Raw genomic sequence first — 25,532 nt, 5'->3', positions numbered from 1 at the left:
TGCCAGACTAACTGTAACAGTGTTTGTTGCCAGCACCGAGTCTCCATAATCTTGAAAGAAAATTCATCTCACACAAACATATGAGACAGGATCTAGTTCTAATGACTTGTTCGCGTCAAGTTCAAAATTGTGCATGGAACTCCCAAATCTGAGTAAGATAACAAATTCTTTTTGTTGGTAACAGATAACAGATTATTTGTCGAATTACATTTGCCATTGTGGGTGAACAGACCTTTTCATGTATAATCAGTGTTACCTGGATACTTCTACTCTTTAGGATTTTTCTGTGCCAACACTTGGGAACACTTGGACACTCCTGACCATGACACCACTGCAAAATTTGTATGGACAGTATCCTAGCAATGTCATAAAAAAATGCCGCTTGTTCGACACTTTTAAGTGAGGTGTCCAACCAATTTTCTACATAAACATTTCATTTCACCTTCTTTGACTTTTTATTTTTTTTTCCTTTTTCCTCTATTATTTAAATTTCTTGTCATATTGAAGGTCTCTCACTCTTAACCCCCGAGCATGCTTCCATTCTTTTGTTATTGAAGAAAAAATTACATATAAGGACTTGCACTCCCTATATATCTCTGTTCATTTTCCATTATCGTACCATAAACCCTATGACAAAAAAAAAAAAAAAGTAAAAAAACTATGTTGTTCATTTCGTTTGGGTTCTAATATTTTAAAATGGGTGATGTTCATAAAAACTTCTAGTTCTTGATATGATTATCCATGATTTTTTTTGTTTCGTTAATCAATTATTTGTTAGCTTAAACTACTAGAAACTTTTCTATGCGAACCATGTGAATATTCTATCTAATTTCCTTCACCTTTAATGTTTCATTGTTTTATTTAATTTTATTATTTATTAAAATTATTATTTATTTGTTTACGGATGTGTCCCGGTGCCAAGATTTTTGAAGTTTGGGGTGTGGGACACCTTAGGACACTTTGGCACTTGTCACCCGTGCCATGTGTCTAGGTAACATTGGGTCAATGTGTTCCCTAGCGGTAATGATGGGCATAACGATACCCACCATTAAGGATATGTTGAATCGGTGTAACGGGCGATACGCCCCTATATCGGTCAAATTTTTTTCTTTGCTCCAAAAAATTCAGAAAAATATGCAGAAAATACGAAAAATTATAAATATTTTTAAATATGCATTCATTTTAATTTTGAACATGTTTATGGTAGTGTAACGGTCTAGTCTTTGGTAAGAATGCTATATCGGGTTGTATGATAGATTTATGAATATACAGGACCTAGGGATTTATGTCATATTATATAATTCATATACCTAACAAATTAATATCATTTCTTCCATAAATCTTAAGAAAAAATTAAAATTAAAATCGGGTAAATAGTGTTGTTGATTTGGGGCTAATTTGGGGGACCATTTGATGCCCCAAATCAGCCTCAAATTCATGCAATCTATTGGCATTAATCCCACTAATGGATTAGTGGACATTTATTGGACAATAAAGAATGAAAAATATCAAATGGTCCTATTTCAAAAAAAAAAAAAAACGTCTACAAATTAATGATGAAAATCATTCAAACAAATTTAATTTTGGGATTCTGACTTAGCAACAATGGTCCCAAATTTTCAATTAGTTAATTTTAAGTTGATATATGCCTCGTGTACAAATTTTGAGGGCCATGTACATGGGGTCCACTTGATGTATGCATTATATATCCATGTCATCCATTTGTTTTGCCAACTCATTTTAGGGCACGGTCTAAAAATGAGGCAGCTCTAGATCTCAAGTGGACCACTAGCGGGTGAGGTGGGCCACATTGATATATTTGTATATCCATGTTGTCAATTTGTTCTGCCAACTCATTTTAAGGCATGGTCCAAAATTTCAGATAGATCTATACCTCAAGTGGACCATAAGTGAGTGGCGCCTTAAATGTGGGGCCCACCTCAATGCATTTGTTGTATATCCATGCGGTCTATCCATTTTGCCAACTTCTTTTAGGGCATGGTCCAAAAAATAAAGCAGCTGATGTTGTTGCAACAACAACCCAAGAAGGAGAAGATCTGAAGAAGAGGAAGAAGCAGAACAAAAAGGTTTGTTGGCCCCCCCCCCCCCCCCCCCCCCCTCTCTTTCTTCTTTAGGTTTGTTGTGCCTAACAAGCCGTTATGCCCCGTAACCAGAGCTAGGCAGAATCCGAACCGATCCTAACCGAAGGCCAGGATCGGGTCGGTTTGAGTAGGCCCACTCGGATCCAAACGTACATCGAGTCGAGTTCGGATCAGTGGCCAATCCGGACCGATCCGATCCGATCGGGTACAATATAAATAATATTTACTTTTTTTACTACCCGTCTCACCCAAACGAAGCCCTAATCCCTCCCTTCTCCTTCTCTACCCGAACAAGTGGCGCCACACCCACCCATCTCTCCTCCTTTCTCTCCCTCTTTCTCTCCCGATTTCCCTCCTCTCCTCTCTCCTTCTTTCTCTCCCAATTTCCCACATCTCCTCCTTTCTTTCCCTCTCTCCCGACCTTGATTCAACCCAGTCCGAATCGACTAGACAGACTCAACTCGATCCGACTCGATTCGGTTTCCCAAACCGAGTCGGACTCAATTCGGGTCAGGCCAGCAAGGATTCGGATCGGATCGAGTCAGCCCTGCTGGACTCGATCCCGGATCGGATCAAGTTCGGGTCAGGGTCTTAAAAAATCGGATCAAGTCGAGTTGGACCCAATCCGGTCCGACTCGACTCAATGCCCACCTCTACCAGTAACGGCCATTACCATCCAAAAAAATTGGGGGTCCCCATTTCGGACCCGTATCGTGTAACAGCTCCAACTGTTACCGTTATGGCCGATACGTAACTGTTTTTGCACACCCTGCAATGGGTATAATGTTCCAGTTCCAGCAACCTATTTTCTTTATCATGCATAGTGAAATGTCTGAATAATTGCACAACAAACCTCTCAAATGAAAATTAGAGAGAGAGAGAGAGAGAGAGAGAGAGAGAGAGAGAGAGTTCTCCTCCCCCTTCAAAAAAAAAAAAAAACAACTGTTCATTTATTTTACCCAAGCATGAAATGGGCTTTGATTTCCTCTAGGATAGTGTGTGTCCTATACACACTAAAATATAAGTCTACAAGTATGGCAAAGATGAGGTATAGCCAGCATTGATTGCAACCCATTAATATCTTCCTTTTAAAATACCACCAATAGGCTTCATCATTTTCTTTGCTAGATGACAAGTTGGATTTAGCCCAGCTCATAAATAGTAGTCCACTCTATATCCTAGAGAACATGTAGCTCTAGATATCTACAAAATGCCAAGGCGTATCACTTATCTTTCGTCCAATTACCTGAGTTGGGTGCACATTTTTACAGATCAGAGTGCCACAGGTCTCCATGTGCATCTTCATATTTACTTGTTTGATGCAAGGTAGAAACTGAGCTAGCATCCGTGTTCTTTTCCAGAATTCACATCAGCCCATGTCATCATAGAAACTATAGGAGCACTGTCATGCAAGCTTATATGACTGGCTCAAACCCCCATAAGGAAACTAATAGCAATTGCATAAACAGGAGTTAGAATGCCTAGTTGCAGGCACCAGGTCCAAAGCCATAGGCTCAAGTGTAGATCTGAACTAAATCTAAAACCTCTATTTTTTTTCTCCAGTCATCGTAGATAATACCATGAGATCAACTTTAGATTGTGTGTGCCAGTTGTACAGCACTTAAGCAAGCAAGCAGTGCACATGCAACACAAGGAAAATCTCACATCTTGAATCATCTGAATCCTTTGGTTTGAGTGAGTGGGATTGTGACAAATCCAAGTGGGGTTCTGTTCAAAATCTATGATGAATCATTTAGTTTGAAAGCACCTTCCAGGCTGAGTCTTAATGTTGTCGGGCATTACAAATTTGAAATACAGAATGGCAATGATGGCCATTTCTATTATACCTTGAAAACCATGCTCATGACAGAAAGAAGTATTGGCAGATGAAGCATGCACACATACAATAGCATCATCTCTTGAAAATAAATAAATAAAATTGGCATCAATGCACACTGATGATGTATGTGATCTGTTGTTATGGCACAAATAGGGTGATTTCAAATAACATTATATTATAATGTTGATCACATCATCCAATGGCCCAGCAGTTGGCACATCTCTTTTGGAATTTAAAGTGCTTCATTTGCAACTGCCATGAGGGGTACTTTTACTATTTTGGTGCCTGTTTAGGTACTATTTCAGAATTCGTTTTGTGTGGGACATTAAGGGTTTTTTGGAATTTCTAATGTTCACTTGACTTGGGGTTAGTAGTTGGCACTTGAGTCTTTTTGGAGAAATGAAGAGTTTTTGCTGGAATTTATTCCCTTGGATTCATTTTCTGGGCTTGTAAGCTTGTAGAGGCATGTGCTCCAAGCAATCAAATCTAATAAACTCATAGAGACTTGTGCTCCAAGCAATCAAACCTGGTGAGCTTGTAGAGAACCGTGATCCAAAGTAATCGACCTTTTCATTGCTATCGACAGGAGGTTTTAATGAAGGTTAGTGGCTGTTTACACTCATGCAGGTCTTTTGTCCTGGTACCTTTCAAACTCCTGGTTCTAGAGAAGGATCTATCGCCCTCTAAAGACTGGTTGACATCACATACAATATCATCAATGTATGTTCACAGCAACAAATACTAAAACCTGAAATGTACAGGATGGAAGTGGACATAGATAGCACCAACTTGGTTATAATTTCCATCAGACATTAATTGGTAACACGTACATGACAATCGAGTGATCAACCAGGTAATCTGATCCTTCTTCTTCGGTCTTCATGTAATAAACGCGATAAGCACGAGCAACTTGTCGTATCTCATCCACATTACCAGTCAACCCAACTAAATTTGGGTGAAATTCTGCAACAGAAAACAAAATTAAACAATTGATCTGCATTACCGGTCAACCCAACTAAATTTGGGTGAAATTCTGCAATAGAAAACAAAATTAAACAACTGATTTGAAGGCATAAAGCAGAAGGTACACATCAATGATGAAGTATACAATCATGAACTCTAGCTGCCCAAGATCTTATCAGTTATATTTATTTTATTTTATTTTATTCGTTTTGTGTGTGTGCGTGTGTTAAGAAATGAGTGCAAATTCCGTGGTGTTTGAATAAAGTGGATATTGAATGTGTTCTCCACAAAGTTAATAGAAGGACACACCTTTGACGTATTCACGAACTTGCTCCACAGTATCCCTCTCAGGATCCACTGAGATGAAAACAGGCACGATTCCAATCCCCGCCGCTGCCCCTGCAGGCAGTGAGAATGTGAAAAATAATAATAATTAATTAATAAAAACTCGAGAGTCTGGTCCTCATATGATACCTTTAGATCTTTAAAGCACATATATAGCCTAAAATAGAAGAACCCAATACAGAGGACCCATAGATTGCAGTTGTCTCTCTTAAGATTCACTACTGACTTGCAATAATTGCATGATTACTCTAAACATGTCACCTTGCTTGGTTCCCGCCATCTTAGGACTGAAAGATGTCCCATTACATGTTCACTTCAAATTTTGTTCCATGTTTAGGATGGGGGATTTGACCTCTTATGCTGTCAAATCACCGATTATACCTAGACGGATTTAGGGACTGGTTGGGGTCAATTAGGGACTGGGTTATCGGCTGGATTTAGATGCAGTTTGGGAACTGTTTTGTGGACTGTAAAGAGATTGGAACAGAGGTTAATGATTGGGTGGACTAAGACACAATGGTCTGATTGTTGGTTATACTTTGCTGAGATGGAGAGACAAGACAGGAGATGGGTCAGGATTTTAAGTGTGGACTGTGGCTGCAGTTAGGTATTTTCATGTGAATCGGAGCTGTGGATGGAGGATTTACAGTTGTTTCAAGCTTACGGTTGGATATGGGGTTAAATTAAGGCTGCAGTTCAGTGTTTTCAAAAGAAAATAATAATAATAATAATAATAATAATAATAATAAGGCTGCAGTTCAGCCTTGAAATACTTTTTAGGGCTTGCTGCAGTCTGAGGTTGGAGGTATTGAGTCTACAGTTTTGAGTTTCTGGGTTGTTGAAGTGTCAGGATCACTGAGTGGATGCTCTTTGAGGGCTACATTGGGTTAGTGTGTGGATGATAATGGAAAATGGGCTACAGTTAGCATTGCAGGCTGAATAGCGACTGATATTTTGGGTCCCAGTTCTAAATAGGGATTAAGGTGTGCTCACAGGTTGAAAGTAGGCTACAGCAGAGGATTGATTCAGACACTGCGTATAGAGTTGGAATTGAGGTACGAGCATTGAATAAGGGCCGCGTTTGGGTTTTAGGGACTTAGGATTAAGGGTTTGGGACCGTTGGGTTTATTGGTGGTAAATAAGCTGTGTTATGGGTTTTTGGGGTATATTGAGACTAGGATTTGCAGAGACAAGATAGGACTGCGGTAAGGTTATGGTTGGAGAAAAGGGTTGGGCCTGGGGGTTAAAGGGTAAATAAGGTTAGGGTTAAGGGTTGAGAGTGGTACTGTTAGAGTGGACTTAAAGCAAAGGCTACACTGGGGTTTTGAGTAAAAGGGACGAGTAGAAGTGGAAAAAATATTTAAAATTTTCCAAATTCCCAAGGAGTACTTGTGCTTGTACCAAAATTAGAATAGTAAAGAGAGATCGGGCCTGAATTGAAAAGAAATCACTACTTGATGATAAATACCAGATTTGTGAATGAAAATCACTTCTATGATCTCAACGCAATTGCTGATCTTCAAAAAATGGGAAAGGAGAGGGCTGTTGAATGAGATTTCAACAATTTCTAGGGCATCACACAACTAGGAAGGGAAGAACAAGAGCATCACACCACTTGTTTATGAAGCATCACGCTCCCCATTACCAACTGATGATAGGTTTTTAGAAAAATAGAGCTCCTAATCATAAAATAATAATAATAACCATGTCTCTATGCCCAAATGTAGGCTGTAGCTCTTGCACATATTAATTTTCCTAAATAAATAAAATAAAATTGCAACTATTATTATTTTTAATGAATAGCAAACTTATTACAACAAGGAGAGGAAGAACCAAACGCTGCACACATCCAGCAGACAAAAGCCATGAACACCACACCAAGGTATCTCGTTCAGTATCGGTTGGCGTAATGGTGCCCTCCGATACCGATACGGATACGGGGGCGTAACGGCGATACGGGGGGCGTAACACCCCATAACGGCGATACGGGGGCATAATGGTGCAAATTTTATTTTTATTTTTTTTGCCAAAAAAAAATATGAAAAAATATGGATTAAATCCGGAATATTCTAAGCATTCCAAATATGCATTCATTTATAAATTGGAACATGTTTATGGGGTGTAACGGTCCACTCTTTGGTGAGAAGTTGTATCGGACTGTCTGATGAATTTATGAACCAGATAACCTGAATTTGACTACAAAATTCATATATTTAATTTTCTAAATATATAATTTATACACTTAAAACAATTTGATATCATTTCTCCCAATAGTTCTTTTTAAAAAATGAAATTAAATTCAAGTAGATGGCGTTGCCAATTTGGGGCTGACTTGGAGGACCAATCCATGTCCCAAATCAGCCTCAAATTCATGCAATTTATTGGCATTATCCCACTTATGAATTGGTGGACATTTATTGGATAGTGAATCATGAAAAAAATCAAAAGACCCTATTTTAAAAAATAAGCGTCCACAAATTAACAATTAAAATTATTCAAACAATTTGATTTTGGCATTGTGAGTTAGCAACTACAGTTCATAATTTAATTGGTAAATTTTAAGTTAATACATGTCTCGTGTACAATTTTTTAAGTGCCCGAATTAGGCGGGACTCGGATTGTGAAGTGTAGCACACGAGTGTCAAAGTTTTTTGGGCCCCACCGTGATAAATGTGTTATATCCACACCGTCCATCCATTTTGCCAAATAATTTTAGGGCATGAGCCCAAAAATGAGGCAGATCCAAAGCTCGAATTAGGCAAGACTCGAATTGTGAAGTGTAGCACACAAGTGTCTTATTTCAAAAAACAATTGGAAAAAATAAAAAAAGGTAAATCCAGATCTCAAGTGGACGGCTAGTGGGCCAAGTGGGCCACCTCGATGTATTCGTATATCAATGCCATCAATCTATTTTGCCAATTCATTTTAAGGCATGATCCAAAAATTCAGGTAGATCTAAATCTTCGGTGGACCATTAGTGAGTATTCCTTTAAAAGTGGGGCCTACCTCAATGCATTTGTTGTATATCCATGTGGGCCATCCTTTTTGCCAACTTATTTTAGAGCCTGGTCCAAAAAATGAGGCTGATCCAAATCTTAGGTGAACCGCAAAATAAGGATTTAATTCCCACCATTAAAAATTTCTTAAGACATTTTTTTTATTTTTTGATCAAGCTACTATTTGTGTTATCCCTTCATCAAGGTCAAAGTTTATGTGACCTTATCAACAGGTTCGATGGAAAATAAACATTATAGTGGACGGCATGGATATACTACACAAAAATTAAGGCGGGCCCATGTAACAAAACTATGGGGTCCTTACTTTTAGTCCGGTGGTAGACTCTCAGGATTTTCAACACCTGGTTGAGGGTTCGAGTACCCATAGGTGGTGAAATTCCACTACGGCGTGAGTGTGTGGTGGTGTGAGTGTGTGGTGGCGTGAGTGTGTGGTGGTGTGTGTGTGTGTAAAAAAAACAAAAAAACAAAACTGTGCAAGTGCACTGTTCAGCGTGCACCGCAAAACACGTTAAAAAACAGACTTAAAGTGCGTGGCTGTTTCTGTAAAACAGCCACGCAGTCCACTCCGTTTTCGATACTGAAATGAATAAGAAGAGAGAGAGAGAGAGAGAGAGAGAGAGAGGGAAACCGAAAAGAAAGAGGGAAAGAAGAGAGAGAGAGAGAGAGAGAGAGAGAGAGAGAGAGAAGAAGAAGAAGAAGAAGAGGAAGAATGGCCGGGCCGCGGCCGCAGCAGTTCGAGAAGAAGAAGAAGAAGAAGAGGGAGAAGAAGAAAAAAAAGAAGAAGAAAAAAAAAGGGTATGTTTTTTTTTTCCTATTTTCTTTAGGCCCATAACGGCCGTTACGGCCCGTAATGGTCGTTACAGCCCCGTAACAGCCGTTACGGTCACAAAATCCGGGGGGGGTGCCCGTTTCGACCCCGTGTCGCGTAACGGTGTCGGTCGTTACCGTTACATATCGGCCGATACGGCCGTATCGTAACGGATACGGGACACCCTACGCCGCACAGCAATACAAAAGAATGAAGGTAGGATCCTGCCCTGCCACCCGTGCACCTCATGTAATCAGCCGATTAGTATTGCCCATTATAACGAGACTTGCCTTGGCACCCTCTTTTAGCTAAATTGTCAGCCTCCTCATTTTCTACCCAAGCAACAAGGGAGAAGCCCATGCCACTGCTTTTTTAGAACCTCCCTCAACAACGAGAGGGAGAAAATTGAAATCACTAACTAGCTTAACAGCCCTTAACTTTACCACTGCCTCTGAGAAATTAGAGTTCTTCCCACCCACCCCCAACACACACACACACACACACAAGTTTGGGACTGCCAAACCTCTACACGTCAAATTATGGATAGTTACGATTTTCTCTAGACACACTGTCCAAGAGAAAGCCCTCACTTTCAAAGGAATCGCCAGTTCCCACACTCTCAATGGAGGTAACGATGGGGGCCACCTGCCACTGGACGTAGAATTCGCTAGCAATCTAACTAAAAATCTCCTGTCAGTTCGTCCAAATCTGCCTATCCAAGCCCTATTTGAAATGAAAACAGATTCCAAGATACCGTGAAGATGAGATACTCTCAATCTCAGATTCTTTAATGTTACAATGGAATCCGATGTCATTGCAACTATTAATCAATAAAAAGTTTAATAAATTAAAAAGGAAACTAAATATAAAAAGGAAATAAGCTCAACCCAATAAGTAAAGGGGACTAGTTAGGACCCCACAGTTAAATTGTCTGGTTTTTCTTGTGTATGCAACAGGTCAATCAAACAACCATATAGGTCCTCTGTTGGATTTGTGGGACCATGGTCAATCAGACAACCAATTGGACCATATGATTGGAACTGTGGGTCCCACTGTCCAGCAGGACAGCCCTATGACCAAAGATCATGGATCAGCTAGCAGGTGGACCCACCCATATCCTACATGTATAAATGTGTGATATATGTCCTTGATGCATCAAGGTGCTTCTTAACAAAAGACATCCATAAGAGAAATAAATGCCCTTCATGGTCTGGCCATGCAGAAAGTTCGGAAGACTCAAAAGCCATTCAAGTTTTCCAATGCGAGTGACTCACTAATTTGATCAGATGAGCACCTCAAGTTGGCCATAACTCCTTGAAGACCATTCAGCTTATGAGGAAAAAGATAAACAAAATAAAATAAAGATATCCCAGTGGATTTCAGAACTAAGAGAGGAAAATAGAGATGGATAGTGTTTTATGTCGCCCTTTCTAACCTACAGAACTATCTTCAATTTGCAGTCCTAGGCTCCCAACTTAAAAAGGCATTTTCGTACCCCTGCTACAGTTCCTTACAATAGTGACCAAGCGTTCTATTCTGCATCATTCCATTTTTTCCCTTTTTCTCATTCACTTATTCTTTTACCCAATGAGTGGTTGGATTTGATTCATCCATTTTACATGCACCGTACACCTAATGAATGGACCAGCCTGATTTCTGTACCCTGTCATCTAAGTGTTGGAGCTCAAATGATGCATTAATGCAAGGGCATTTTCACACTGGGCTCGAGTGGAGTAGCCCGTGGGATGTGGGGAGACACTCGGGGTGGGTGACCCATGTGATTTGGGGCTCACGGGGGAAATCTCGTGTTCGAGACTCCTCACCAGGGGTGATTAATGCGCATTTCACACCGGACTCGAGTGGGGTAGCTCGTGGGATGCGGGGAGAGCAATTATGTGAAAAGAGTTCAGTAGCAAGCCCATCCATACCTTAAACAAAGAATAGTTTCAGTACCGTGAAATGTTGGCAACTTACTTATTTTGTCAACTGCAGCAGCAAGCTTTTGCAGTTCATCTGGACAAATATCAGGACAGTGAGTGAAGCCAAAATATATCAGGGTCCACTTTCCCAGAAAATCTTTATCAGTAACAGATCTCCCATCATGGTTCACAAGCTTAAATGGGCCACCAATAGCAGCTTTTCCCACTGATGGTCCCTGCTTTACTGCTGTTGAGGCAGTGTTTAGTTCTGCAAACATTACAAATACAATATCACTGAACATAAAGAGAGAAATCCAAACATGAGGACAGAATTACAATCCAAATATAAGGACAGGAGTAATCTTATTGAACATGAACAAAACTCTCTGAATGGGAACTGACAACCAGTAGGTGAAAATTTAGACATTCCAAAAGTAGAAAGGTGCGGAACCTTTAAGAGGATAGAGAAAAGGCGAGGATTCATATATTAACAACAGAAAATAAATTCGTTAACATAGCCAATCCATGTCTCAATGTGGCATAAAAAAATGTAGAACTGGAGATGTATAACATACAAAATGTAGAACTAGAGACGTATAACATACAAAAGGGAAACGCTTATGCTTTCAACTGGTGAACTAACGCTCTTAGTGTGCTCACATGCTTTTAGACATGTGGACAGCCAACTCATCAATCTGGAATGTCCATTAGGTTCACCCAACCTTTCATGGGCCGCCAAGAAAAACTCGTATTGATCGAGGATGATAACCTTCCAAACATTGGTCTCTCTTTTTATAAATGTTGGTTTTGCAAGCCACTAATGGGATGGCTCTCCAAGCCATCAAAAGTGAGCCGAACCCAATGGCCAATCCAGATCAATGATCTGACCATCCACATGTCTAAAAGCACCATGCACAATAAAAATCTCAGCATGCCCAGGGTCATCTGAAGTAGGGCGCTATACGAAATATAATTGGTATAGACAGTGTTGTACCGGAAAACAAAATGGTCTCTCTGCAATTGGTCCTTACTGGAAAAACAATGGATCACCACTCCCTGCCACAAATCCATGAAAGCCAAGCTTCACCACCCATCACTTGTGCTGCAAAATTCAATCATTTACCTTTTTTTAAGATTTTAATCTTATTTTGTCTTGTTTAAGGGTTGTTCCTCACCATATTGTATAATAGATAAGATGACAGGGCTTCTTGTTGATCCATGATCCATCATTTAAACCATACTGGAGATATCATGGGCCTCTATATCCACCACATGAATGGCTATAAACTTGTGAACACAATTGCTATAGTTTAACAAACTGCAAATGGAAGCGGTATGGATTCAGGTGTGAGAGCAAGAAAGCATCTTTTTTTGTCATAATGTTTTTTTAATGACGACAAGGTGCCCCCACCCCTTTAAGGCGAGACTATTCCCTGCGGATGCACGCAACCACCTGCCAACCACGTGCATCAGGTAATCCACAGGGAAGGGACTCGAACTCGTGTCCATGGGGAGCAAACCCACGATTTTTCATAATGTTAGAAAACACAAACAGCTAGGATGAGGGAATGGGATTAGTTGCCATCTGTCCAACAGAGACTGCCAAACCATCTGACACGTCATCCCTAGCTGGATTTGTGAAAGGGATGCGTGAAGAAGCTTCTCCCATATCATTCTCTAGTGTTTTCTACCACCCAATTAGGCCTTGTAGACAGAGAAATTACAATGTTGCAAATCCAAGTAAGGTCAATAGTCATACATTTATACTTGTGAGCAAGTGCCAACATGGCATGGATGTGCAAAATCAGGCAGTTCATCATATGGGCCCATCACGTGTTGTTCAAAAAATTAGACAGGTCCATTCATCAAGGCAACATGTATATGCCATATGTGAATGGCTGGTGGATCATTTTAACCATCCATTTTCTTTGAACATGCATAACCCACATGAGAAACAGGCAATTTCTTAGCAGGATGTAGTCAAAGATCTCTGAATAAATTCTCCAAAATTCACAGAAATGCACCACATTGGCACATGTGGCCACAAAATGGTTATGTGAGGAGAAATGTGAATTGTGAAAAGAATACTCCGCAGGGGCCTTTCACGGAAAATTGGTCCATTTTCCCATACAAGGTAGGAAAATGATAAAAGAACGAGCAAAGAGGATGGCTGGAAGGGAGCTTTCTTGTAATCCACCTCCCACGGCGTAGGAGCAAAGGAGGGGAAAGCGGGTCAGGACCACCTATGTGGTGCACCCATGTTTGAATTATCTTCGATATTATCGTTATCTCTAGCTTGGCGATACCAATAACACTGGTAGCAATACCGATAACACCGGTAGCGATACCGATAACATAGGTAGCAATGTTCGAAATACAGTATCGTAGTATGTATCGCACCCTTGGGATACAGATACGTATCGGTTATCGCACGGGATATATCGTTTGTATCGCATAATTTATCGCACTTTTTGGGAAACATGGGGAAACATTGGGGAAATGGTTGAATTTTTTAATGAAACTTTGGGGATTGTTAAAAAAGTCCTTAATACACACTTTTAAATCATAACATCTCAAAAAAAAAAAAAAAAAGATGCACATAATAAATTTCCTTTGTATAGGGTCCTAAGCTATGCAATGTTTAACTGAACTAATGCAACTATATTTAAATTGAATGCATGATATTTATAAATATATCATAGTCATGTATGAAAACACAACCAATTCATTGAAAAGCAAAAGAAGAACTGAAGAAGTAAAATTTGAGAAATATACATATCAATGATGGGGATTAGTCGTGGTCTAGACCCCACATAGAGTTGCGCGGTGGCTCGTAATCATCTCCATCTCGACGAGGCTAGGCATACTACTGTTGCTCCACAAATCGATAATATTGTGCCCAGGTCATAGTAGAGTGGTACCAGTTAAGATACTCCGTGACATAACGCTGGTCCTCATCCTCTCCGAACTGAATCAATACGCCCATCCGTGGGTACTGCATAATCATCACAGTCTGTAACTGATATGGATCTGAGAAGGGCATATATGAAGCTCCTTGGTATTCATATTGTTTGCCATATCCATATTGCTGCTCATGTCCCTGCCCATATGCAAAAGTGAACTCCTGACCATGGTTGAAAAATGATGTGTTGTAACTGCTGGAGTCACTCGTTACATATCCACTAAGTCCATATCCATGCTCATACTGTGGCACAGAACTCGAGCTACTCTCCTTTGTTTGTGATCCAGATTCATGTTAGGGCCTGTAACTCGAGCTCCCCTCCCTCGTCCATGATCCAAATCTAGAGCCACCTCGCCTGCCACAAACGCTTGTGTCCCTCATGCATTTTGCCAACAGCTCCTCCTCAAAATATGAAAGTTTATGAGTCTGCTTTTTCTGCAATAGCTTTTGACGCATGTATATTTTATTGTAAACAAGACGAGGTCGTGGTTCTCCTGGACGAGAACCATGGTCAGGGTCCTGTGTGGAATGATCGAAATTCTCCTCCCCGGTGAAAAGGCTAAGAGGCCTCTTATCCTAACTCCCACCCGCGTCGCTATCATCATCATCATCAGCATCCTTACTGTCATCAAAGTCATCGTCACCCTTATCACCGCCATCATCATCACCAGACTCATTCCCCGCATCACTCTTTGACTTAGTCTCGGTGTTAGACAATGTCTCCCCGCCACTTGTCCCGCGTGATAGTGACTGCCACGGGCTGCCCTTCGAACTCATCGTCAATGGGTTGAATGCCTTATCAGGAGACCTCTGCTGCTCCACATGTGCATCAACATCAATCCCTTGTGTCTCTGCTTCCGCCGCAACATGTGGCTCTAGTCGCCCATCCGAGGTATCCAAATCATCTGACCTAACCCACTGGTAAACTGGGTCATCCACCGCATCCTCAGCATATGCATGTTGTCCGACCGTCATCAGGTCCAATGAGTCTTCCCGCACTTTTCTTCTACCTTCCATGCGGAGCAACCTCTCTCGTAACTTCATATTGTAGTGACAATACACTAGCTTCTGAAGCCTCTCATAACCTAGTCTATTACGTTTATTTGTGTGGATGAGAGAAAATGTACTCCAATTCCTTTCACAGGGTGACGAGGACACCGTCTGTGCAAGCACACGGACAGCCAGTCGTTGTAAAACCTCACAGTCAGTCCCGTACATGGACCACCATTCGCTTGCATTTCATAAGATTCTTTCATTATCTTAGATTTTCCAAAATAATATAAAAGTTTAGTTTACCGTAGTAACTCACATGCCATCATGGTGTTCCTTGACTTCACCGCAGGGTGGCACCCATACATTCTAACCGCGTCGCGGAATTTAACAATCTGTTGATGGCATATAGCAATCAGAATTAGTATTAAATGGTTGAGATGAAGATAAGGAGAATGTAAGTGCGGAACATATTTACCTCACTACCAAAGGTGCCTTTCCCCGAACAGTCGGGGAATAAGTGATTATACACCTCATGTACAGCCCTCTTTAATGAATTATCTTCGAAGAGATTCTGGCTGTAGTGGTATTTGGGATTCAGGAAATACGCTGAAAACCAAAATATACACATCAGTACAACCCTCATTTATTATTGCATAAGAAAAAAAAAATCCATATAGGTACCTGATGTAGTGGGTGAGAAAGCGTCCTTTCCCAACGGTTGTCTATTATTACATGCACCCACTTGTATGCATTAGGAGCTTTAACCATGATGGTCTCTTTCATCAGCTGTATGGACGGATACAGCGACCCCATCGACGGATTTGTCTCATTGTCCACCATCCTCAACACTACATAAATGGGCTCTAGAATACCCACAACACCACGCACGCGATCCCAGAATGAATTTCTCAACACCAGCTCCTCGATTCTATAAGTTACTTTCGTCAACCTCTTTTTCCATTCTTCGTAACCATGAGAGGCGAAAAGCTCTCGTAACCCTTGCTGTGTTTGAGAAGGCTACTTAAGGCGATATAATTTGTGGCGAACCGTGTCACCCCGGGGCGCACTACATCCCCACTACACCTCTCACGCATCGCGGCTAATAACCAGGTGTGGTTGTATACGAAGTTTGTGATGAGTCGTGCATCAATAATTACAGTCTTCACCGACAGCCTATCCCCGATCGCCTCCAGCATGAGATCGATGCAATGGGCTGCGCAGGGGGTCCAAGACATATGATACTTATTCTGAATATCCTTTCCCGCCTTGACAAATGCAGTCCCATTGTCCGTAACAAACTGCACAATGTTTTTCCTCCCAACATCTTGCATGACGTTGTGCATTAGTTTGTAAATGTAGTTAGAATTTTTAATCTTACTACTCGCATCTATACACTTTAAGAACATTGCCCGTCCCCTGGAATAGACCATAAAATTTATGATCGACATCTTCGTCGGTCCGGTCCAACCCTCACACATGACGGTGCAACCGTACATCTCCCATGACTGCTTATATGAATCGACGTATGTCCTGCATGTTCATCATCCAAGTACTTCCCCATGATTTGTAAGGGTGTGGGCGGCTGCACACCCTCACCCCCACACTGCACTTCACTTATCAAATTTTTGAAGTGCGGGCTTGCTACGGCATTCGCGGGGATTTAATCGTATATAAAAAACTTTGCTATAAATTTTCAAACTTTCTTCCTCACATCCCATCCACTAAACATCTCCTTTATTATCTTTTATGTCCCTTCTGCCTCTTTATACATCCTCGAATTTGAAGGTAGATCCAGCACCCGCATGCTACTACTCCTGGTCATGCCCCATATTCCTCCCCGCCTACTACCCTCCCTTGATCCACCCCTAACACTCCCCCCTACTCCACTCCCCCCACCATGCTCATGGATAGACCCCTCTGCTCCACTCCCCCCACCACGCTCGTGGATAGACCCCTCAAATCTAGGCCTACTCGTGTCCCACCTCCTATCCTGATCCCGCATGGACTCTTGAACTGTGCGTCTGTATTCGGGATCATCATCGCCATCGAGATCCACTACATCATCCTCACCTACATATGGTGGCCACCCCAACTCCTCCCTAATCTCTCTCTCCTGTGCATGTCGTTCATCTTTTGTCTTCACTTTTTTTTTCAATATGGTCCTCATCTCTTCTTGCACATCCTGTGGGCACTTAGGGCAATCCACAACATTGCAATACCCTCCCGCTAAATGCTCATTTAAGCGGGTTACCCCACCACTCCTCGATATATGGCCACATAAATTACAAATACTCCCGAATGGATTATCGGGAATGGGCTGACCGTACCTCCACCCTATATCGAGTTGTCTCCCTCCTCTTCCTCCCGACATATTTTATCTGTAAAATAATATTATGTTAATACTTGTTAGGGCCCACCATGGTGCATGTGTTGTATATCCAGGCCACCCATCCATTTTGTCAGATTATTTTAAGGAATGGTCCAAAAAATGAGAATTATCCATGCCACTCATGGAAAATAGATGGATGGTGTGGATAAAACACATACATCATGGGGGGGCCATAGAGCACCATCCAATAGGCAATAAACAATTAAAGACAAAAACATATGCAATATATAGTACGACACCAAAATTTTAGTCTCGTGTGTGGTCTCATCTAGATCTTTGCGACCTTACCAATGGGTTTAGTGATCTTTGCCACACGTACAATTGTTCATGCATGCAACAGTTTACCACATGTAAAGTGTGCCAGATACCCCAAACATGGATGATGCACACACACAGAGTTAAGTGAATCATAAATGCAGAATGGTCTGGATCATTGAACCATGGGTCCAAACAATTGGATGGATGATGCTAGATCCACACAAATAATTTCATTAGTCCATACAATGGTTGGATTTTACCTGAAGAAAACCCAATTTCCCACCAGATTTAAGCCCATCCATTGCATTAATTTGATGGATTGACGGTGTGGATAAGACATACATATCTGTTGTGGGCCCATGGAGTTTACTCAGTACATATATATCTATGGTGGGCCCATGGATTGATATTTGTTTTTTCACTTCATACAGGTGTATATGACCATATCAACAGGTCGGATGGAAAATAAACGACATGGTGGACCCCTAATAAGGTTTCAATGGTAGGTGTCCTTAGCACCGCTTCTTCCAATGGTGTGGTCCACTTGAACCTTGGATCTAGCTTATTTTCGATCCAATATTTTAAAATTATATGAAAAAATAGATGAACGGTGTGGAAAAAAGTCGTACATGATGGTGGCCCCTCAGTGGCCCTCGGAGCCTCCGCCTATCCAGAGCTTGAAACACGCGGGGGTAGGTAGTAATCCGCGCGGAAGCGGATTGCATACAGAGCAACTCAGTACCTAAGCGTACTAAGTAAACGCTGTGGGGCTGACCGTCATTAATGCATTTTATCCACTCCATCCATCCATTTTAACAGATAATTTTAGAGCTTTAGCCCAAAAATTAAGTCTATCAAAATCCCAAGTGGACCACACCAACGGAAACAGTGTGAATTGAATTTCTACTGTTGAAAAGTTCATGGGGGCCACGGAAGTTTTAGATCAAGATCATATTTGTGTTTTCCATTCATCCATGTCTGATTGATCTTATTAACAGGTTGGATGACAAATAAACATCACTGTGGGCCTTAGAAAGGTTTCAACGGTGGAAATTAATAGTTCCACTGTTTCCTGTGGTATGGTCCACTTAAGCTGTGGATATGCTTCAATTTTGGGCTCAACACCTAAAATGATTTGTAAAAACGGATGGACAGCGTGGATAAACCACGTGCATTCACGGGCCCAACAGAGTTTACTCAGTACGATAAGAGCATACTAAGTAACTCAGTACGCAATCCGATTTCAATCCGGGCCCCTCATTAACGAGGCACAAGTGACGTCACCAAGTTATGTGGGTCCCACCATGATGTATTTTTTGTATCCACACCGTCCATCCATTTTAAGAGATCATTTTAGGGCATGAGCGAAAAAATGAGTCAGATCCAGAGCTCGAGTGGACCCCACCACAGAAAACAGCGGTGAGAGTGACGCCCACCATTAAAAACTTATTGAGGGCCACAAGAGTTTTTTATCAAGAAGATATTTGTGTTTTCCCTTAGTCCATATCTTCCTGGACTTATGAACAAATTAGATCACAAATAAACATTATGACGGTTCTAAGAAGGTTTCGAGTTTCAACGGTGGGCGGACTGTCCTAGTTGTTTTCTGTGGTGGGGTCCACTTGAGCTTTGGATCAGCCTCGTTCTTCAGTTGATGCACTAAAATGATCTATACAAATGGATGGATGGTGTGGATACAACACATACATCATGGTGGGGCCCACGGTCAAGGTCACACTCACATTGCTCTCGTCCGTGTGCAACGGACTGAGAGCGGATTAGTTGTTACCCGAGAACAACTCAGTGGGTGTTACCCTAACCGTGTGGGGCCCATCTTGATATATTTTTTTTATATATCCATGCCATCCATCTGTTTTTCCATCCCATTTTAGGACGTGATACCAAACCATAAGATCCAAATCTCAGATGGACCATACCAAACCCTAACAGTGGGTGTCACTCTCTCCACTTTTTTCTGTGGTGGGGTCCACTACAGATTTACATCTGCCTCATTGTTTGTGTCATGCCCTAAAATAATATTTCCAAATGAATGGACGGTGTGGATACGACACATACATTACCGTGGGACCCACAGAACTTGGTGACATCACTTAAGTGAATGAAATTGTGTAGTAACTCACTACGCTTACCGTACCGAGTAAACTCAGTGAGGTCCACCATGATTTATGTATTTTATCCGATCCGTCCATCCATTTTACTAGATAATTTCAGGGCTTTAGCCCAAAAATAAAGCATATACAATGTTCAAATGGGCCACACCGTAGAAAACAGTTGAATTGAACATCTACCGTTGAAAATTTCTTAAGGGCCACAGAAGTCTTGGATGATTGGATCAAGCTTATATTCGTATTTTCCCTTCATCCACGTCTGTATGATCTTATTAATGGTTTGGATGACCAATAAACATCACTGCAGGGCCAAGAAAGGTTTCAACGGTGGAAATTAGTATCACCACTGTTTCTTGTGGTATGATCCACCTGTTATTTGAATATGCCTAAATTTTGGGATCAACCCCTTAAATTAGATGGGAAGACGGATGGACGGCGTGGATAGACCACATACATTCAAGGTGGGCCCAACTGAGTTTACTCAGTACGATAAGAGCGTACTAAGTAACTCAGTACGCAATCCGATTCCCATTTTCCCCCATCCGCGTCCCTCTCCTTCACGTTCCCTCTCCTTCATGAACGCAAAAGTTCCGCAAGGGTTCCAAAGTGACGGTTCGGCGATGATTCTCGTTCTGGAATGAAGGGGTTCCTCAATCCGGCCCAATTTCTCGCCGGAATCTCCAAGAAATCCCCACAGATACTCTCCAATCAGCGAAGAAAGAGGAAAATTGAAGAAAATAGAGAGAATCATCGAAGAAAGAGGGAAATCGAACTTACCTATCAATTGATGGAATGGCCCACCTCCAATCACCAATCTTCGCTACAGCCTACAGGTACTCTCCGATCTCTCTTCTTTTTATTTCTAATTCTTTTTTTTAATTCTCCACAAACCCGCATTGGCTTTTTATGGTCGTTGTGGGTTGTTGGCTATAGTGGAACTCGTGAGTCCTCTGCAATAAACCCGTGAGCGTCCGGCCGTCCGTGAGTGCGTCTGTCGATATCCGAAAATAATGGGTGAAGAAATAGTGCGATATCGACGATACATCGTGCGATATATACGATATATCATGCGATATCTAGATTTTGGGTATTTTTTAAACTTTCGAGGGTTATCGCGCGGGTTTCATCTCGCTAGGGGGCGATAATGATAATATCGGCCGATAATATTGATATTTCGAACACTAACCGATAGTATTGGAAATTCCAGGCATTAGCAATGTATTACTAAGTTTCGCCTACATATCAATATCACCAATATTTTCAATTGTGTAAATTCCAGGTGTCGCTTGAATTGCCATTGTATCGATATCGCTGATATTTTCGACTGTGTAAATTCTAGGTGACGCTTGTATCACAAATGTATCGGCGATATTTCAATAATATCACCAATGTAGATATATCACAGAAAGTTAGTTTATTAAAAAAAAAAAAATCTATTCCATTTTTTATGAGCTCATTATTGTATGTAGTTTTCAATTTGTAGTTGTTAATATTGGTAATATCTCCATATTATCGTTATCGCAACATGCTCGATGTCAAGACCACAATCCTTTGTTTCCTTTCCAGTTGTTGATGATTTCTTGGCAAAATATCGTGAGTTGTTGATATTTTGCAATATCGATGGATGTTTGGATGGAAGTTTGGATAGATGATTGGATGGTTAGATGGGATTGATGGGATGGTTAGACTATTTCTTATGACGACACATGCTTTTAACCCCCATTAAATGGGAACTAATTGTGTATACATTCTTTTTGCAAATTTTTTATTCCTAAATATGCAAATGTGTATTTTAGCATCTCCTGAAGTTTCATTAAAAATTCTACCATTTTCCCATGTTTTTCTGCATTTCCGGTTATCAACAATATTATCGGCGAAATCGTTATTGTTTCCATATCCCCAACCAACGAAACTTGTAGCGATACCGATACTTCGAACACTGGGTGGACCCTACCATGGATGAAGCACATTTCAAAAACCATCCTAATCAAACAATCCCAGCCATTGTTACTGAAGACAATGGCATTTATCTTTTGTGCCAACTCAATTCCATGATATATGCAGCCATTTAAAGCTATCGCAGTACACGTCCATGGTAAGATGAGCATCAATCCCACCCATGACAGAAGGTTTTATATTCTCCCACACCATAATGATTCAAACTTCATCATCATCTAAGCCTTATCTCAACTACTAGGGGTAGGCTACAAGAATAATGTTCTACCATTCCACTCTATGAAAACCTTATCCTTAGTTAAGCCATAGGTCATCAAGTCATTTCTTACTACCTCCCCCTCACATCCTTTTGGGCCTTTCCCTTGCACTTTTATAGAATTTGAATCAACTCAATCCTTCTAGCCGACATAGTTTTTAGTCTCAGTCGCACATGGCGAAACCATTTAAGTCTACTTTCCCTCAACTTACTACCTATTGTTGCTGCACCTAAGTTCCCTCTAATGCATTCATTTCTAATTCCATCATTCCTCATCTTGCCACTCATCCATCTCAACATCCTCATTTTAGCTACGCATCCCATAAACATGTTGTTCTTAACTGCCCAACAATCTCTCCCATAAAGCATGGCTGGTCTAATAGTCATTCTAAAAAATCACCCCTTAAGTCTGATTGGTACACAACAATCACATGAAACTCCAAAGGCACATCTCCACTTTTTCCGCCGAGCTTGAATTCTATGACTAGTTGAGTACCATCCTTCTCAATCTCTCCACTCTCATGAATTATTGACCCAAGATACCAAAAATGGACATTTTGGGGTTTTGTTTTTTTTTTTTAAAGGTGAAACTACCAGGAATTGAACCCTAGATCACTCACACGCACTAAACTGTCTCTGCCAGCTCATCTACGAGCAGGAGACATTTTGGGGTACTTCTTGGTTAGCAATCTTAATTAAATCCTCATTTCCACACCTATTGTTACTAAAACTGCATTCCATATATTCTGTTTTAGTCCGACAGATTTTAAATCCTTTAGTTCTAAAGCATCCCTCCATAGTTCTAGCTTTGTTCCCCTCCCTCATCTTGTCAATTAAAATAATGTCACTGAACAACATACACCATAGGACCTCTTCTTGTAAATGCCTCATTAACTCGTCCATAATCAATGCAAAAAAGAAACAGGCTAAATGTCAACGCTTGGTATTTAGCCTATAGGAATGGGGAACTCATCCGTCCCTCCACTAGTAGTCCTTAAATTTGTTACCGCTCCCTCATACATATCCTTAATCATGTCGATATATCCACTTGAAACTCCTTACCTTCCCAGCACTCACCATATTAACTCTATAGGGACCCTATCACATGCTTTTTCAATGTCAATAAAGACCATGTGGAGATACATTCGTCTCATCTCTCAAAGTTTCATATATGGATCATAAGTTCAATCCCACAATAGTTACCACATCATTGTCTCCTTTGTTCTTATAAATAGGCACCGGGGTACGGAGAAAATAATCTGAAATAAGTTGAAGATTTCGCATGCAGATTCACAATATCAAATAAAAAAAAGTGTATTATCAAAGATGACTAAGACATAAAACTAGCTCTAGCATGTCACAAGAAATAGGTAGAGATGTTCATCTTATCAAGAATAAACCAGTTGGCAAGGATTTTAAGTCATAATATAACATTTCTATTTTTGAAAGGAAACGGAACTTTGGGAACTAAGGAAAAAAGAACAATTGGAGAAATCATGGAATCTCTTCCACAACCAAACAAAGTCTATAATTTTCTCAAGAATAAACTAGTTGGCAAGGTTTCTTTTTCAATGTATCAAACAAAGTATATCTATCTATTCCTACTCACCGTAGTAATCTACCTTCAATGTGTCGTTTCTTCTCATTATCATAATAAAAGATCAGTCCTGCTCCGGTCAAGATCAGCAACAAAAGGCTCAACCATGTGACAGGCTGCATGTCAACTCAAGATGAATCTGTCAAAAATAGTGATTCCCAAGGAGGACATGAAAAATGATAGGTGAACTAAGATAAAAATATATGTAATAGAATTGGAACAGCCACTAGCAACAGGATGCATGCTTCTTTCATAAGAAACAAATCCACTGGGTTGGTTACATGAACTTTGCTAAGCCCACACGCGTGTGCAATAAAGCTCATGTAAATGCCACACGTGCCAGCATGGCACGATAGGTCCATCATCCAATCCATCCATCAGAACGGCATCACTATACGTATGACCCAGCCCAAGAATCAGGTTGATCCACTGGTTAGGTGGGCCACAGTTTGCAACAAGAAAAAGAAAAAGAAAAAAAAAAAAAAACTTAAGTTTTTCCAACCCATCAACTTGTTTCAAATATTGGGGCCCACAAGCTGATTGGACCAAATTTTACTTTTGGGAAAACACATACAAGGTCAGACCAACCCAGTGTATGGCTTATATCTTGCATGTGTGTGCCATGCAGGCATGTACACGAGCTTATAGCATATGCGTGCACTTAGCAAAGTCCGGTTACAAATGGCAAAGAAATGGAAAACCAGAACCTTTTCAGAAATGATAAGAAAAGACAAATAGATGAACACAGATCTCAAGTGGAGACAAAAACAAGTAGAAGGAAAGCTATTTAATCCCCACTGCATGATAAGATTAAATACTGTTGATGCAATTTCCCAGTGGACCCTCCTTAAACCCTTCGACACCTGCACAAAAGAGACAAAAGAAGAAAGGAAAACCCTAGCTAATGCAAGGGCCCCTCCGATGCCAAAGTCAAGGATCTAGGTCTTTGTGGAAATGGTCCAAGAGAAGAGTCACCGGTCTTTTTTGAGTTTATGAGTTGTGTACCTTTCACCGTCTAGGGCCTACCCTATTTATACAAGAGGGAAGATCACATCGTCGGAAGATCTTCTCTATTAGAAGGAAGATCACACCGTTGGAGATCTTCCCCATTTGGGACTCCTGATATGCCGAGGATCCTCCTTAGATCATAGATGTCTGATATCTCCGGGATCCTGACCTTATCTCCCGAGATCTTCGGGAGAGATTTTCGGGCCGTTCGTTTTGGATAAGACCAGACATTAGTCGGAGACCAATAAGCTCATCCGACCCTTAGGCAAGACTGGATAATAGATAAGCCTCGGAGGTAGGAGGTAGTACTGAGTTACCAGTAGGTCAGTATTACCTCAATGTTGAGTAGCTCTTAGCTTCCTTTGCCGAGCCTATCAACTCTTATTAAGTTGTTGTTCTGGAAAGTTCGTCGAGGGTCATGCCGACCTATGGTTAGGCCGACCTATCTTATGGTCATGTCGACCTATGGTCGTGCCGACCTATGATGATGGCGACCTATCTTATGGTCGGCCCTTCCCTGCCAGTAGTTCTCTTTCAGGTATTTTGGCCCATTGGTTCATGCTGATTGTCGGTTCGACCTCTTTTCGTGGACCGCCCTATTTTTCCCATAACAAATACCATCTACTAGTAAATGATTTTATCCCCCCAGGGAGGCCATCCACCAGTAATTCTTCTTGCCAGCCCCACACCGAAAATGAATTAATTGTGAATAGGAACATCTTCTTCTTCTTACATGAATAGCTATATATTTTGAATGGTTCTTCATGGTTTTTGAGGATTATTTTGAAACAAAGGAACCATATAATCTTCAACAAGATTTGATTTTGATGAAGTCAAATCTTCAACAAGATTTGACTCATGTGGTGATGTTCGAGAGAAGATTTTTGGGGATTTAGCTTTTGAAGAACAAATAGAAGTTGGGTATCGAGAGCCAAAAGAGGATTGAGGGGTCGGGGAAGAGGAGATCAATTGCTTGGAAAGAAATGGTGA

At 40.9% G+C, this 25,532-nt stretch overlaps 2 protein-coding genes across 7 annotated transcripts in view; both read right to left on the bottom strand.

Moving 5' to 3' along the window:
* LOC131253332 (protein SCO1 homolog 1, mitochondrial) overlaps positions 1-25,532 on the bottom strand; it is a 46,270-nt gene that overhangs the window by 1,256 nt on the left and 19,482 nt on the right. For 4 of the 6 annotated variants that reach the window (XM_058254297.1, XM_058254298.1, XM_058254296.1 and 1 more), the window contains exons 4-7: positions 23,560-23,650; positions 11,050-11,262; positions 5,215-5,304; positions 4,773-4,905 (exon numbers count right to left, since the gene is read on the bottom strand). In XM_058254297.1, coding sequence (XP_058110280.1) covers positions 4,773-4,905; positions 5,215-5,304; positions 11,050-11,262; positions 23,560-23,650 — 527 coding nt within the window. Of the gene's footprint in view, positions 1-4,772; positions 4,976-5,214; positions 5,305-11,049; positions 11,263-23,559; positions 23,651-25,532 lie in introns of all 6 variants that reach the window. The other 2 variants (XR_009175091.1, XM_058254300.1) reach the window with 2 other exon arrangements.
* LOC131253334 (uncharacterized) lies at positions 13,389-16,451 on the bottom strand. Its single transcript, XM_058254302.1, has 2 exons — positions 15,425-16,451; positions 13,389-15,341 (listed from the first exon to the last, which is right to left on the bottom strand). The coding sequence occupies exon 2, from the start codon at positions 15,172-15,174 to the stop codon at positions 14,533-14,535; it is 642 nt and encodes a 213-aa protein (XP_058110285.1). The 5' UTR covers positions 15,175-15,341; positions 15,425-16,451; the 3' UTR covers positions 13,389-14,532.

This window comes from Magnolia sinica, chromosome 8 (genome assembly GCF_029962835.1).
Source record: "Magnolia sinica isolate HGM2019 chromosome 8, MsV1, whole genome shotgun sequence".
In the NCBI taxonomy this organism is placed as follows: Eukaryota; Viridiplantae; Streptophyta; class Magnoliopsida; order Magnoliales; family Magnoliaceae; genus Magnolia; species Magnolia sinica.
The sequence above is the reverse complement of the archived record's forward strand: the minus strand, read 5'-3'. Positions and strand labels throughout refer to the sequence as shown.

Coding starts and splice junctions, on each gene's coding strand:
- LOC131253334 (XM_058254302.1), bottom strand. CDS start 15,174: ATGTACGGGACTGACTGTGAGGTTTTACAACGACTGGCTGTCCGTGTG.